This window comes from Neoarius graeffei, chromosome 11 (genome assembly GCF_027579695.1).
Source record: "Neoarius graeffei isolate fNeoGra1 chromosome 11, fNeoGra1.pri, whole genome shotgun sequence".
Lineage (NCBI taxonomy): Eukaryota > Metazoa > Chordata > Actinopteri > Siluriformes > Ariidae > Neoarius > Neoarius graeffei.
The window spans coordinates 22538341-22551131 of record NC_083579.1 but is presented as its reverse complement, the minus strand read 5'-3'; the positions used below and the strand labels follow the sequence as shown (position 1 = coordinate 22551131).

General features: G+C 39.3%; 1 protein-coding gene across 1 annotated transcript in view; it reads right to left on the bottom strand.

Annotated features, from left to right (window-relative positions):
* pacrg (PARK2 co-regulated) overlaps positions 1-12342 on the bottom strand; it is a 659472-nt gene extending 647130 nt beyond the window's left edge. Inside the window, exon 1 of the mRNA XM_060933627.1 lies at positions 12265-12342. Coding sequence (XP_060789610.1) covers positions 12265-12342 — 78 coding nt within the window. The remainder of the gene's footprint in view (positions 1-12264) is intronic.
* Between the last annotated feature and the right edge of the window lie 449 nt (positions 12343-12791).

Below are 12791 nucleotides of genomic sequence, written 5' to 3'. Positions count from 1 at the left end.
TTAAAATTTGATAATTCAAAGTTTATCACTTACCAAACTGCATCTAATTAATTATTCATATACCTTAAGAATTCTTTGACGATGTGTGCGACTTCAGAGGTATTGGAAACAGGCAATGACACAATTTTAATAATAATAGAGTTTATTATTAAAAAGATAAAAAAGGGAAATCAATAAAAAAAGTAAGAATTTAATAATTGAATGGCAACAGAATGAAATCTTTATAACAGAGTAGGTCTGTGTGTGTGTGTGTGTGTGTGTATAAGCAGTTTTAACTTGTGAGCTATGTTGTTATCTGCAATCTTGGTATGCGTGTGTGTGTGTGTGTGTGTCCGTCCGTGCCAGGACGGACCAGGGTGTCTTATCTGCAATCTTGGAGGAGGGGATCCTCAAAGTTTAGTGAGCACGTGTGTGTGTATAGCCCAGTGATTAGCTAGGTATGCTAACTAGACAAAGAAAGGCTAGCTACACCATGTGCTTTCTTCAGGCCTAGTAAACTATGTGTGTCAAAAACCAGAAATTAATGGTTAAAATACATTCAAACAGTCATCTGTAGTTTATATGGCTTTAAATGTAAACAGGAGAATTGCTATCAAGGTTGAATTAAACTTAGAACTTATGATATTTAATTCAAAGATGAGATACAGGACCTCTTGGAACAAAGGGGAAGGAGGAGGGGCTCTTCCTAAGCATGCAAAGGCCCTTTTTAGAGGCAAAACATTCTGAAATCTTAATGAGGTCACAATATGAGTGAGTTAGATGAAATCAGAATGTTAGGAGAGAGAGAGAAAGTGCAAGACTTATTGATTAACCAAATTAAAATCAATAGTACCAAATAATAGAAAATCAACAATACACAGTGTGCACACTTAGTGAATTAATTACTAAGACTAATATTTTCCCAGTAGGGCGGCACGGTGGTGTAGTGGTTAGCGCTGTCGCCTCACAGCAAGAAGGTCCTGGGTTCGAGCCCCGGGGCTGGCGAGGGCCTTTCTGTGTGGAGTTTGCATGTTCTCCCCGTGTCCGCGTGGGTTTCCTCCGGGTGCTCCGGTTTCCCCCACAGTCCAAAGACATGCAGGTTAGGTTAACTGGTGACTCTAAATTGACCGTAGGTGTGAATGTGAGTGTGAATGGTTGTCTGTGTCTATGTGTCAGCCCTGTGATGACCTGGCGACTTGTCCAGGGTGTACCCCGCCTTTCGCCCGTAGTCAGCTGGGATAGGCTCCAGCTTGCCTGCGACCCTGTAGAAGGATAAAGCGGCTAGAGATAATGAGATGAGATAATGAGATATTTTCCCAGTGCCTTTTCTTACTGCAAAAAGTCTCGCCTTTGTCTGCAGAAATTCGAGGCGGAAGATTGCGCTTCGGTGAGAGAGAAGAGTCTCTGACAAATCAGATGTTCACTGGAGCTTGGAGAGGTTCTTTGGAGAAGCTTCGCAGTTGATAAGACGAAAAGTCTTTGTTCAACACCGTGCACGGATTTAAAAGAAAGAGAAGAGCTCTTTAGAAAACTGCCTTTTGCTCGCAGCCGCGTTAAAAGACAAGTAATACTTGCAAACCGGTTAATAACTCGCTTGAGTTGATGATCGCGTGTTTCTGAAATCTAACTTAATCAAAGTTAGATAAAGGAGGAAACGCGCCGTTCAGACGTCTGATGGCGAGTGTCTCTTCTTAGGTCAGTTCCGTTCGGGATCAGAACTTAGAGACAAAGAAAAATTAAGTTTTCCAAGTCTCTTATGTGAAACCTGAGGAATGTGATGTCCATGATTCCGCCCAGGTGTGACGTAGTCAACGCGGAAGTTGCCTGGTAGTTGTAGTTCTTAGACCAAGATGGCGGCATGATACCTACACATGTTTGTAGTTTGGACAGTTTCAGCAGGTTTACTGACAACAAGAAAAGCACATATAATAGAATTTGGTATTTATAGCCTGATATTATTTGATACACACATACAACCCCAAATCAGAAAAAGTTGGAATGGTATGGAAAATGCAAATAAAAAAAGAAAGATTCATTTCCACATTTCTAAAAATGTGTGTGTGTGTGTGTGTGTGTGTGTGTGTGTGTGTGTGTGTGTCCTGACTCTTTGCTCACAGCCTCACTTGACTCTTCTTGAGGCGAATGGGGTTGTAGTGATGCTGCTGTCTATGTGGAAAGCTGTTTGAACATTTTGCAGATGTTTACACTGTTTAACAATTAACATTAATGCTGTTGGTATGCAGATATACATCAAGCCTTTGTAGAAAAGTTACAAGAGTTGTCTTTGCCTCAGGATACTCAGTCCTTTCCCACTGTGCGCCACTTGCTGTAGTCCTGCTGTTAGTCCTTGTTTTTTGCTATTAGACGCACAGTCAGGGCTCGACATTAATGGTAGTCCAACTGTCCGGGACAACCAAATGTTTGGTCCGGACAAGTCAAATCCACATCTGCCTGTCCAACAGGACAAGTTGAATATGTGTTGAAAAATCACAATTTTTATAGTAATTATTCAAGAATTAGCCTATATCAATAAACTTCCAACAAAACTAGTTCAATCCCCTGTGATCCGGCCGTGTTATTGTTTACGAAATTCCGGGGAAGCCGAGGACAGCAGGTGTGTGTGTAAAATTAACCACGTCATAATATCTAATTATAGATTATTAGGTTTTAAATTCATCAATATTGGAGAAATGGCCATTAAACACCTCAATAAAATCAGTATCTGTGGTGAATCCTCATTTCATTTGGACATTCCTGTGTTTCCGCTATGTACAATTGGCTGCGGCGGGCCGTCGCACCTTGATTTTTGCCGCCGCACCTTCAGGAATACCCCTGGGAGCTATATGTATTCGACTACATTATCCGTTGCTTGCCCAGTCTTTGCGTTTGGGGCGAAGCGCAGTTCCACTGGCCGAGCTAGCAGTTACTTGATTGGTTTCCATGGGTCGCCGTGGGCTCTGATTGGACAACGTTCTGCCTGGAGCAGCATAGCCAAGCCAATCTGAGGTAAACTAACTGCTACGCGGCTGTCACTTCAGCTGTCAAATTGGGAAAGGTAAGTGTTGGCAACAATTCTTGAAAAGTAGACAGCAGATGTTATGTTACCTTATATTTCCAGTGTTACTTGAAATTATGTTTCATTATGTCACCTAATTACGTTATGTAAAACTATGTTAGGCCACGTTATGTTACATTCTGAGTACTGACTACTGCTGAGACGTCTCGTTTGGCCTCCCGGTCTTCTGTGGTAGATTAGTCTGTTCACAAACTGAGGGGATGAATATCCACATGTAAACAACTACATAGATCTTCTAGATAGATTATCGTTTGGCATTTTCCAGATATAGTTCGTGAGAAATGTACGGGCAGTTTTTTCGATTTCATTATAGCCAGAGCACTAGTTTTTATTTGAGATTAATTAAGTCGACTGATAATGTCAACGCGATATCTTTCAATTGCAGATGAGCTTGTTGAAGTATTTCACCAAAAAAAGAAAGGCGACAGATGAAGAAACTGGGCAGGTAAGATTCATTCGTGCAAAATAAAAGTCATTCGAGCTAGGGATGGGCATTCGATTACGTTTTCTTCGCTGATTGTCGGGAGAATTAACGATGAATAATCGAATAATAATTAACATCTTTATATTAAAGTAATCATAATTATTGCTATAATTTATCCCATTAGATTCCATGGCGGGCGGCACGGTGGTGTAGTGGTTAGCGCTGTCGCCTCACAGCAAGAAGGTCCTGGGTTCGAGCCCCGGGGCCGGCGAGGGCCTTTCTGTGCGGAGTTTGCATGTTCTCCCCGTGTCCGCGTGGGTTTCCTCCGGGTGCTCCGGTTTCCCCCACAGTCCAAAGACATGCAGGTTAGGCTAACTGGTGACTCTAAATTGACCGTAGGTGTGAATGTGAGTGTGAATGGTTGTCTGTGTCTATGTGTCGGCCCTGTGATGACCTGGCGACTTGTCCAGGGTGTACCCCGCCTTTCGCCCGTAGTCAGCTGGGATAGGCTCCAGCTTGCCTGCGACCCTGTAGAAGGATAAAGCGGCTAGAGATAATGAGATGAGATGAGATGAGATTCCATGGCGGCCGGCGTCGGCCGTATTGTATCCCATAGCGGCCGGTGTCAGTGTTTTAAGAGGCTATAGGTGAACGGACGACGCCATCATCCCATTTACAGATAAGCCTAAATACTCTTAAGATCAATATTTCAGACCCTCTTCGATTTATTTTCATAATAAAAACACGTCTTTGTAATCAATTATTTTTAGATATTTTAGTTTTACTATAGATCTTGCGGTTTGCGAGCCGTCCTTGGATACAAACCACAGGTCCTATCTGATAGCCTATACACTAAGTATCGAAACTTCAGACCCTCTTCGGTGTGTTTTTAGAACCAAAGCCATAACGTTTGTATTTAACTATCTTAGTTTTACTATGAGATGTTCCAGCTCCTTCTTGTCCGTAGTCTAACACCGAGTCCATAGTTGGAATTGAGATGAACCGCCACTTTACAAGGCTCCGGTGCACGCTGTTCAAATGGTAGGCTACATCATTTTTGTTGTGGATGAATTGTATTTATACTAGTGCTGTCAAAGTTAACACGATAACGCGTTAACGCAATCTCAATTTAACGCGATTAAAAAAAATAGTGCCGTTAACGCAAATTCTAATTTGGCCCTGCGAGTCACCCGTAGTTCCTGTTGAGGCTTGTCGCGCGCTGCTTCAATAAGAGTGCGTGTGAGTGATGGAGAAAGGCATAGACATATAAACATCCTCGCCGCCATATTGGATAGGGCAAAGTGGAGATTTTTCAACCGTCTCTGGTATAGCGTCTAGACACTAGCCGAGAATAAAGATGCCTCATTCATGTGCTGCGTTTAACTGTACCAACAGGTTTACCGTCCAAACGAGATCACATGGGATTACCTTTCACAGGTGAGACTGGAAAAATACTTTTCAATACTGTTCCTTCAGTCTCCCAGCTCATCTCCACTGGGTAGGTGTAGAGTTATAAGCAGTGAGAATTAGATAATACAGTGCCACACTATGATGAACGTTTTTGAACGTATGATGAATGTTTTTATTTTTGTTATCTGTTTTTTTCTTCTTTTATGGCAAATACTTCTCTTCAAAAGAAACTAATGAAGAGTAAAATAAAACATTTTTTTATTTTCACAGTGATATGCACTTTATTTTTCATCCCTTGGTTTTCTCATCTAATATGGAGGTTATGGATGTCAGTGGCTGTGACAAGACGTGTTATGCTCTGCAATTAAAAAAAAAAACATTGGTACAAAGCAAGCCCATTCACTTTTTTATGCTGATAAGAGAATTACAATGGTTTTTCATGTGACAAAAATGTGCGATTAAATTGCGATTAATCGCGAGTTAACTATGACAGTCGTGACATTAATCGCGATTAAATATTTTAAATCGCTTGACAGCACTAATTTATACGCTACATTATAGTGATGACAGTAAACTTGGACATTTAAAAATGGTCCCACGCCACACTTCGCCATGCTGCTTCATGTTGATTTTTAAGCGATTGACCTACGCTACAGAAGCTCGTAGGTAACTGAAGCCAGGGTACGGCCAAATGTTTGTCCGTGACAGACAGCGAAATTCATTGCTTGAAGACTTGCACTACGCACAACGCAACAACCTATAGGCTATTCATTTTTGTCGATGAACATGAACGTCATTCTTCTTAACAAAATTCTTAATGGTCAATTATCGATTAAACTAGGCTATTGGTCATGTGATGTCCATCCCTAATTCGAGCATACACTGTTGCAGAAAGTACAACACCGATGCGAGTTTTTAAACACAGCCCTTTTTCCGAACGTCAGTGGGTGTGTGTGATCATCTGCGAAATGCCATATCAGATCAGAAATGATCAAAACCACGTTAATTTCAAAATGTCCATGTAAATGTTTTGAAAATATGAACATTTTAGGCAGGCAGCAGTAATCAAGCAGGAGAGCAAAGCAGACTGCCAGAACAGGAAAGAGAATGTGAAAAGAGGGAAGAGAGGGAAGAGAGAGAGAGGAGAGCAGCCAAAAGAAGGGCAAACACAGGGCCACAGGCTGGGACTCTACATGGGTTGACAAGCCCAGATACAAACCTTGGCTTTACCACACTGACCATGGCAAGTATTCTGTGGCTACTTTAATATCAACCAATTCTGCCACTCATAGTCTTTGTTGTGTTAATTAGCAATAACAAAAACTAACACTGGTCTTTACCAACAGGAATGTTCTGTCGCTTATGTCGCCAGCATAAGCAGACACCAAAAACTGGCTCTCCAAAGAGGCCTTTTATTGAAGGGATTAGGTGTGGGGGGAATTTAGTCTCCCTGACTGTTTTCTAAACTGCCTTGCTCTGCAGGTTATGCTTGTTCTTTCAAGACTAGGTTTATTCATTTATTCCCTTACAAAGGGTCACCATTTTAGAGTGTGTTTTGTCAAAAAATTTCTCAGAATGCTCCCGTATCCTCGTACTGGGGTGGGACGTCTGAGCGCAGGTCTTGCCACCGCACCTTCAAACATTTTCTAGGGGAAACACTGCATTCATTGTATTTTTCTTTTGTATGGTACACATTAACCATCACAAATGTAAAATATTTCGCAGGGATTTTACAACAGTAGCAAACTCACTTACAGTTTGTTTTCATTCACAATGTGATTTTGTCAAGTTCAAGTTTATTATAAAGGCCTTTAAAAACAACAACAGTTGACCAAAGTGCTGTACAGTCCATCTAAGATGAGAGTAATTAAATAAATAAATAAAAATAAGTAAGAATGAAGTGAATATACATAAAAATCATATATAAAACCTAAAAGCAGATAAAGGACAGAGACATAAAATCACACATAGACCCTAAAAGCAAATCATGGACAACAGACATGGATCTTCACTATACCAAGTCACATAACATCACACCACTCATAGAGAGTCAAACGCCAGGGAGAAAAAGTGTGTTTTCAGGCGGGACTTGAAGATGGGCACTGAGGGGGCAAGCCTTACATGCAGTGGGAGTTCATTCCATAGTTTGGGGCCTATAACTGCAAAAGCACAATCCCCCCTACTCTTTAGTCTAGAGGGTGGGACAGTTAGCAGTAGTTGGTCAGAGGACCTCAGTGATCTCAGGGGTGTATGATGATGAAGGAGGTCTGCTATGTAGGATGGGGCTAAATGTTTCAGAGACTTAAAAACAAACAACAGAATTTTAAAATGTATCCTAAAACGCACAGGGAGCCAATGGAGAGCCTTCAGAACAGGTGTGATGTGCTCACGCTTGCGTGTTCTGGTCAGGAACCGTGCCGCAGCGTTCTGAACAAGTTGGAGCCTTGACAAGGAAGAGCAGCTAAGACCAGCATACAAAGCATTACAGTAATCAAGGCGGGACGTAATAAAAGCATGTATAGCAGTCTCCAGATTACTAGGAGATAAAAAAAGTTTGACCTTTGATAGGAGTCTTAAATGGAAGAAACTAGATTTGACAACAGTATTTATTTGTTTCTCCATTTTGAAGTCTGAGTCAAAAATTACACCTAGATTTCTTACTGAATCTTTGACAAAATCTCTGTCACCCTTATCATGTCCAACTTGGTTTTTTTTTTTCAATTTCATTTCCTCAAAAGTGAAAAAAAAAACCTGACAATCCCAAAAAGATAAAAGGATGAATAGAAACCAAAGAGGCATATGAAAAGAAAAGGAAACGCGAGTTCCTTCCAAAGTGGCTCACTGAACTTGACTGGCTACAGGACAGTGGAAACGAGAACAAAGTGTACTGTGTAACATGTGAAACCTATGCAGTGGGAAGTGCCTCGCTGGCCATAGGATCAGGCATTTTTCAAATTGATTCTCTTAGGAGTCACAGAGGTATTACAACACATGTACACTCTTACAAATTCTTCGTGTGCAAGTGATGTCACGCTTATTTTCCAAACCAGAAGTCCGCCATGTTGGATGATAACGTTGCTTCACGTGTGAACTGCTGCAATGCTTCATGATTTTCTTTTGATTTCATTGCCTTTGAAGAAAAACAATGTCTCCTTTGTGTGCAGGATATAATTGCGGTAATAATGCTATTCATGGCAAAGAGAAATGGTTCTTCAGAATTCCCAAAATAATTAAAAACGGCAACAAAACAAATGAAGAACTATCCAGAGAACACCGTGCGCTGTGGTTCAAAAACATACATCGTTAGGACTTACCTGAGGAAAAAGCTAATTACACCTGCGTGTGTGGCACTAAATAAATAAACTGAAAATAAATAAACTGAAAACTGAAACTAAAGACACGCTGAACACCCGAAAGGCTAGCAAAACTTAATTTATATCTGGTAAGAGTTCATTGCTAAGTCAAGCTGTATTCTGCTGATTAAATTGAACTTTTGAGCTTTAGCACGAACACTCTGCTTCTCACCTTGAAGAAACACTAGCAAACCTGGGTGATAAAACAAATCCAAATTGGGCACCAACACTCAAATTAGGACACAATAAGATCAAGATGAAAACTCAACTTGCAGTATCAAGAAGCAACAGGATAAATGAAAGACCTGCCAAGAAAGTCAGATTAGAAGCAATGCAAACTTGAGTGAGTTTGGATACACAAGGAAAACAATGTGGGTCAACTTTGCCAGGTGAGATATTAGATATTATTATCTATAAGTGATTCCACGCTTATGGGTACTGAAATGGGGACATGAACTTATTTTTAAAAATTCACCTAAAACCATTTCTTTTTTTTACCATCAGGTCACAAAACATGTAATCTTTAATGAATGATATGTTAAAAGATAACTTTAATTTTCTGAGATGTAATAAAAACATATTTATATGCCAAAGTCAGAACGTAACAGAAGTGTTGTGGACATATATATTCTCAATTTTAACAATGTAGAATTACTTTTTGAAACATAGGAAGGTGATGTTTTAGCAAATATAATTAATAAACATGTGTAGTAGAATAAACATACACATTCTTTCAATAAGATTAACATGGTATATAGCTAGACTGTAATTTGTAACAGACGCGAGATGGACAATCGTAACAGAAGTAATGTAACAGACATCATTTTGGAACTCATAGGCTTGACTTTGGCATATAAATATGTTTTTATTACATCTCAGAAAATTAAAGTTATCTTTTAACATATCATTCATTAAAGATTACATGTTTTGTGACCTGATGGTAAAAAAAGAAATGGTTTTAGGTGAATAAGTTCATGTCCCCATTTCAGTACCCATAAGCGTGGAATCACTCATATATGAGCCGGGCGGCACGGTGGTGTAGTGGTTAGCGCTGTCGCCTCACAGCAAGAAGGTCCGGGTTCGAGCCCCGTGGCCGGCGAAGGCCTTTCTGTGCGGAGTTTGCATGTTCTCCCCGTGTCCGCGTGGGTTTCCTCCACAGTCCAAAGATATGCAGGTTAGGTTAACTGGTGACTCTAAATTGACCGTAGGTGTGAATGGTTGTCTGTGTCTATGTGTCAGTCCTGTGATGACCTGGCGACTTGTCCAGGGTGTACCCTGCCTTTCGCCCGTAGTCAGCTGGGATAGGCTCCAGCTTGCCTGCGACCCGGTAGGACAGGATAAAGCGGCTAGAGATAATGAGATGAGATGAATGAGATGAGATACATATGAGCCACTTTTTTCATGGAATAAAAACATGTATTCTATCTAGTAGGTTTATTGATGGCATGCAATATTGTTATCATATCACTTATCCTCCATGTATTATGCCAATCTCCCCAATGGAGAATGAGCATGCACTATTGTTATAATATTGCATGTTGTCAAGACAACAAGACGTCACAACTCAGAGCTCATGCGAAGATCCAATGACAAAACTTTGCTGTTGCGCATGCACACAATCATTTCTTTGTCGGCCGGGAGAGAGAGAAGATGGGGTTAATTCAGTGCTCGGTTTAAGCACTAAATAAATAAACTGAAAACTGAAACTAAAGACACGCTGAACACCCAAAAGACTACCAAAATTTCATTATATATTCTCCACGCCTATTTACAAGAGAAAAACATACCAACAGATATCGAAAAACTGGAAAAGAGACACACTGGAGATGTAAAACTTCCACGCTAGCGAGTGACTGTGACAGTGTGTACACAAACATGGCTGCAAGGTTTGCTTCATTAAAAGCGGAAAATTTAAAGTGAAAGACACGCTGAACACTCAAAAGTCTACCAAAACTTCACTGGATGTTCTTCACGCATATTTATAAGAGAAAAACTGGAAAAGATACATGTCAGAGACATAAAACTTCCACGCTAGTGAGTGACTGTGACAGTTTGTACACAAACATGGCTGCAAGGTTTGCTTCATTAAAAGCGGAAGATTTCAAGAGAAAGACACGCTGAACACCAGAAAGGCTACCAAAACTTTACTGGATATTCTTCACACATATTTACAAGAGAAAAACATACCAACAGACATCGAAAAACTGGAAAAGAGAGCAAAAGTGGAAATACTGTCAAAGTTCTACTTGGAGGTGAGGAAAAGTGACAGAGACTTTTACAAGAGGTCTTCACTCATGGACTTCACTCAGCAAAACCCTTTTGTCTTGAACAACGGCAATGTAACAATTAACTACTACCAAAAGTAACTTTGAAGTTGAATTGTCAACCTGTATAGATTGTATATAAGTTGGGTTGTTGTTCAGGCTTTTTGGACTTGTACCATTTTTATTGTTAGAACTTTGATTTTGCACATGTACATTGGATTGGCAAAACAATGAATTACATATGATCAGAATCAGCATTCGATATTGGTAAGTTACCCATTCTTAACTTTTTGTAAAATCTATAATTCTTCCATCAAATGTGTATGTATAATAATAATAATAATAATAATAATAATAATAATAATAAACTCATCTTCAACTAGTTCAATATCATGCTAGCTGAATGGAATATATCTGATATACCACTCAAAGCCAGCCAATATTATTTAATTAGCGATGACGTTCCAGTAACCCAGTAACTTTGTTTTACTTAGGCACTATTTGTTTTACAGATGTACCAGAGTCAAATGAAATTGTGCCTGAAACTCTCCCAGCAGAGAGACACATTGAAAGTGGTTGCCAGACGGAACCCACTGGTTTACAAGTTCAAATGGAGCAGTGCAATAGAGATATGACTTATGAAATGGTGGAACTTAAGAAAAAAATATTGGAAGCTGATTTAACTTGATAAGACTGCCAAAGTATGCTGTGCCTTGTGTAACTTCTCTCCATTGGTTGTTCCTTTTAATCAACGGAGATAAATCACTTTAATCAAAATGATTTTACTTTGTCTATTAAAAGAAAATAGAATTAGCATAAAATAGTACTAATTGCTGAGTGATGTTTTTATTGCATGCTTTTAGACTGTGTTTGTACTCTTTTGTCAAAGATCTTTATTGTTTGAAATGTAAAGGTTTGTTGGGTTAATAATATAAAAACAAGAATAATTAGAAAATCAAAATATGTTAATAAAATATACTATTTACGTACATGTCCTTGCACTCTGGATTTATATATCATCCAACATGGAGGTAGGTGCATACGTCACACTGTTTTTGTCACGTGGTTTCACATGAAGAATAGAAAAGTTGAAGGTGAAAGAATGTGATGAAACTATGATTGTGTCATACACTGGTGAAGTGACTGTGTCCATAAGATTACAGGACTGACAGGATGTGAAAAAAATGGTCAGGACAAGTGAAAAATCTTGCTTGTCCAAGTGGATTGAAAAGTTAATGCCAAGCCCTGACAGTAAATAAAAATGTTTTGGTTTTAGTCAAATATAAAAAGGTGTATGCATGCTAGGATGTTTATTTTTCAGTGTTGGTGTGTGTGTGTTTAACCCTGGACATTTTGGCCCTTGGCTTGGCATGCGGAAAAATTGGGGAAACCGTGGCTTCTAAGGTGAGGAAGGAGGAGTTAGTTTAGTTTTTATCCTAATGAAGACCTGGCCCTCCCCAACGAGCACACTTTTTGTTGTTTTGTTTTGTTTGTTTTTAATAACAGTTGATTTGTCTTATAGCTGTCATGTAAATTATGTTAGTCATAGTAGAATTAAAAGCACTGTATTTGCATTTGTTTGGATTGCTTTTGTTAGTTTTTAAAGCCGAAAAGACGAAGGTCAAAAACTAAATTACTTTACAATCGAGACTTTTATCATTTTTCGGGCTGTAATGTTCTTAAAATGCCTCAGTTTGGTTTGATAGCCTATTAGTGAGCTAATCAACAGTTAGCTTGCTAGTATAGGGCAAAACTTACCACCGAGTTCTTCATAGTTGATTTCACGGTAAATCCTTCCGTCTTCAGTTTTGTTTTTGTTCCATCAAAAGTTTTCATGTTTGTACACGTCGAATGCAGAGCAAACCGCTATAATTAACCTTATCAGTGGCTGGGAAATAAATGTTCTTCTCTAAACACCACTGAGCCTCCTGTTTGGGTTGCTAAGGACACACTGTGGTTGCTATGCACCAGTAACAACGACACCCTTGCACCTGCACCCAAACCGGAAGCAGGTAATAATAAACTACATTCATCTCATCTCATCTCATTATCTCTAGCCGCTTTATCCTTAAATTACTTTAAAATTAAGATACGATTATTACTGTTTGAATTATTGGTCCTGATTGTGTTGATTAATTTCTTGAATGACATTAGCTCAACCAGGACTATTTTTTTATCTTTGATGATGAAAAAAACAGTTTAATAAATAATAATATAAAAAACAACTGATCAAAAGTTATATAAACAAATAACTAAAAGTTGTATTTAGCTTCAAATGTACTTTC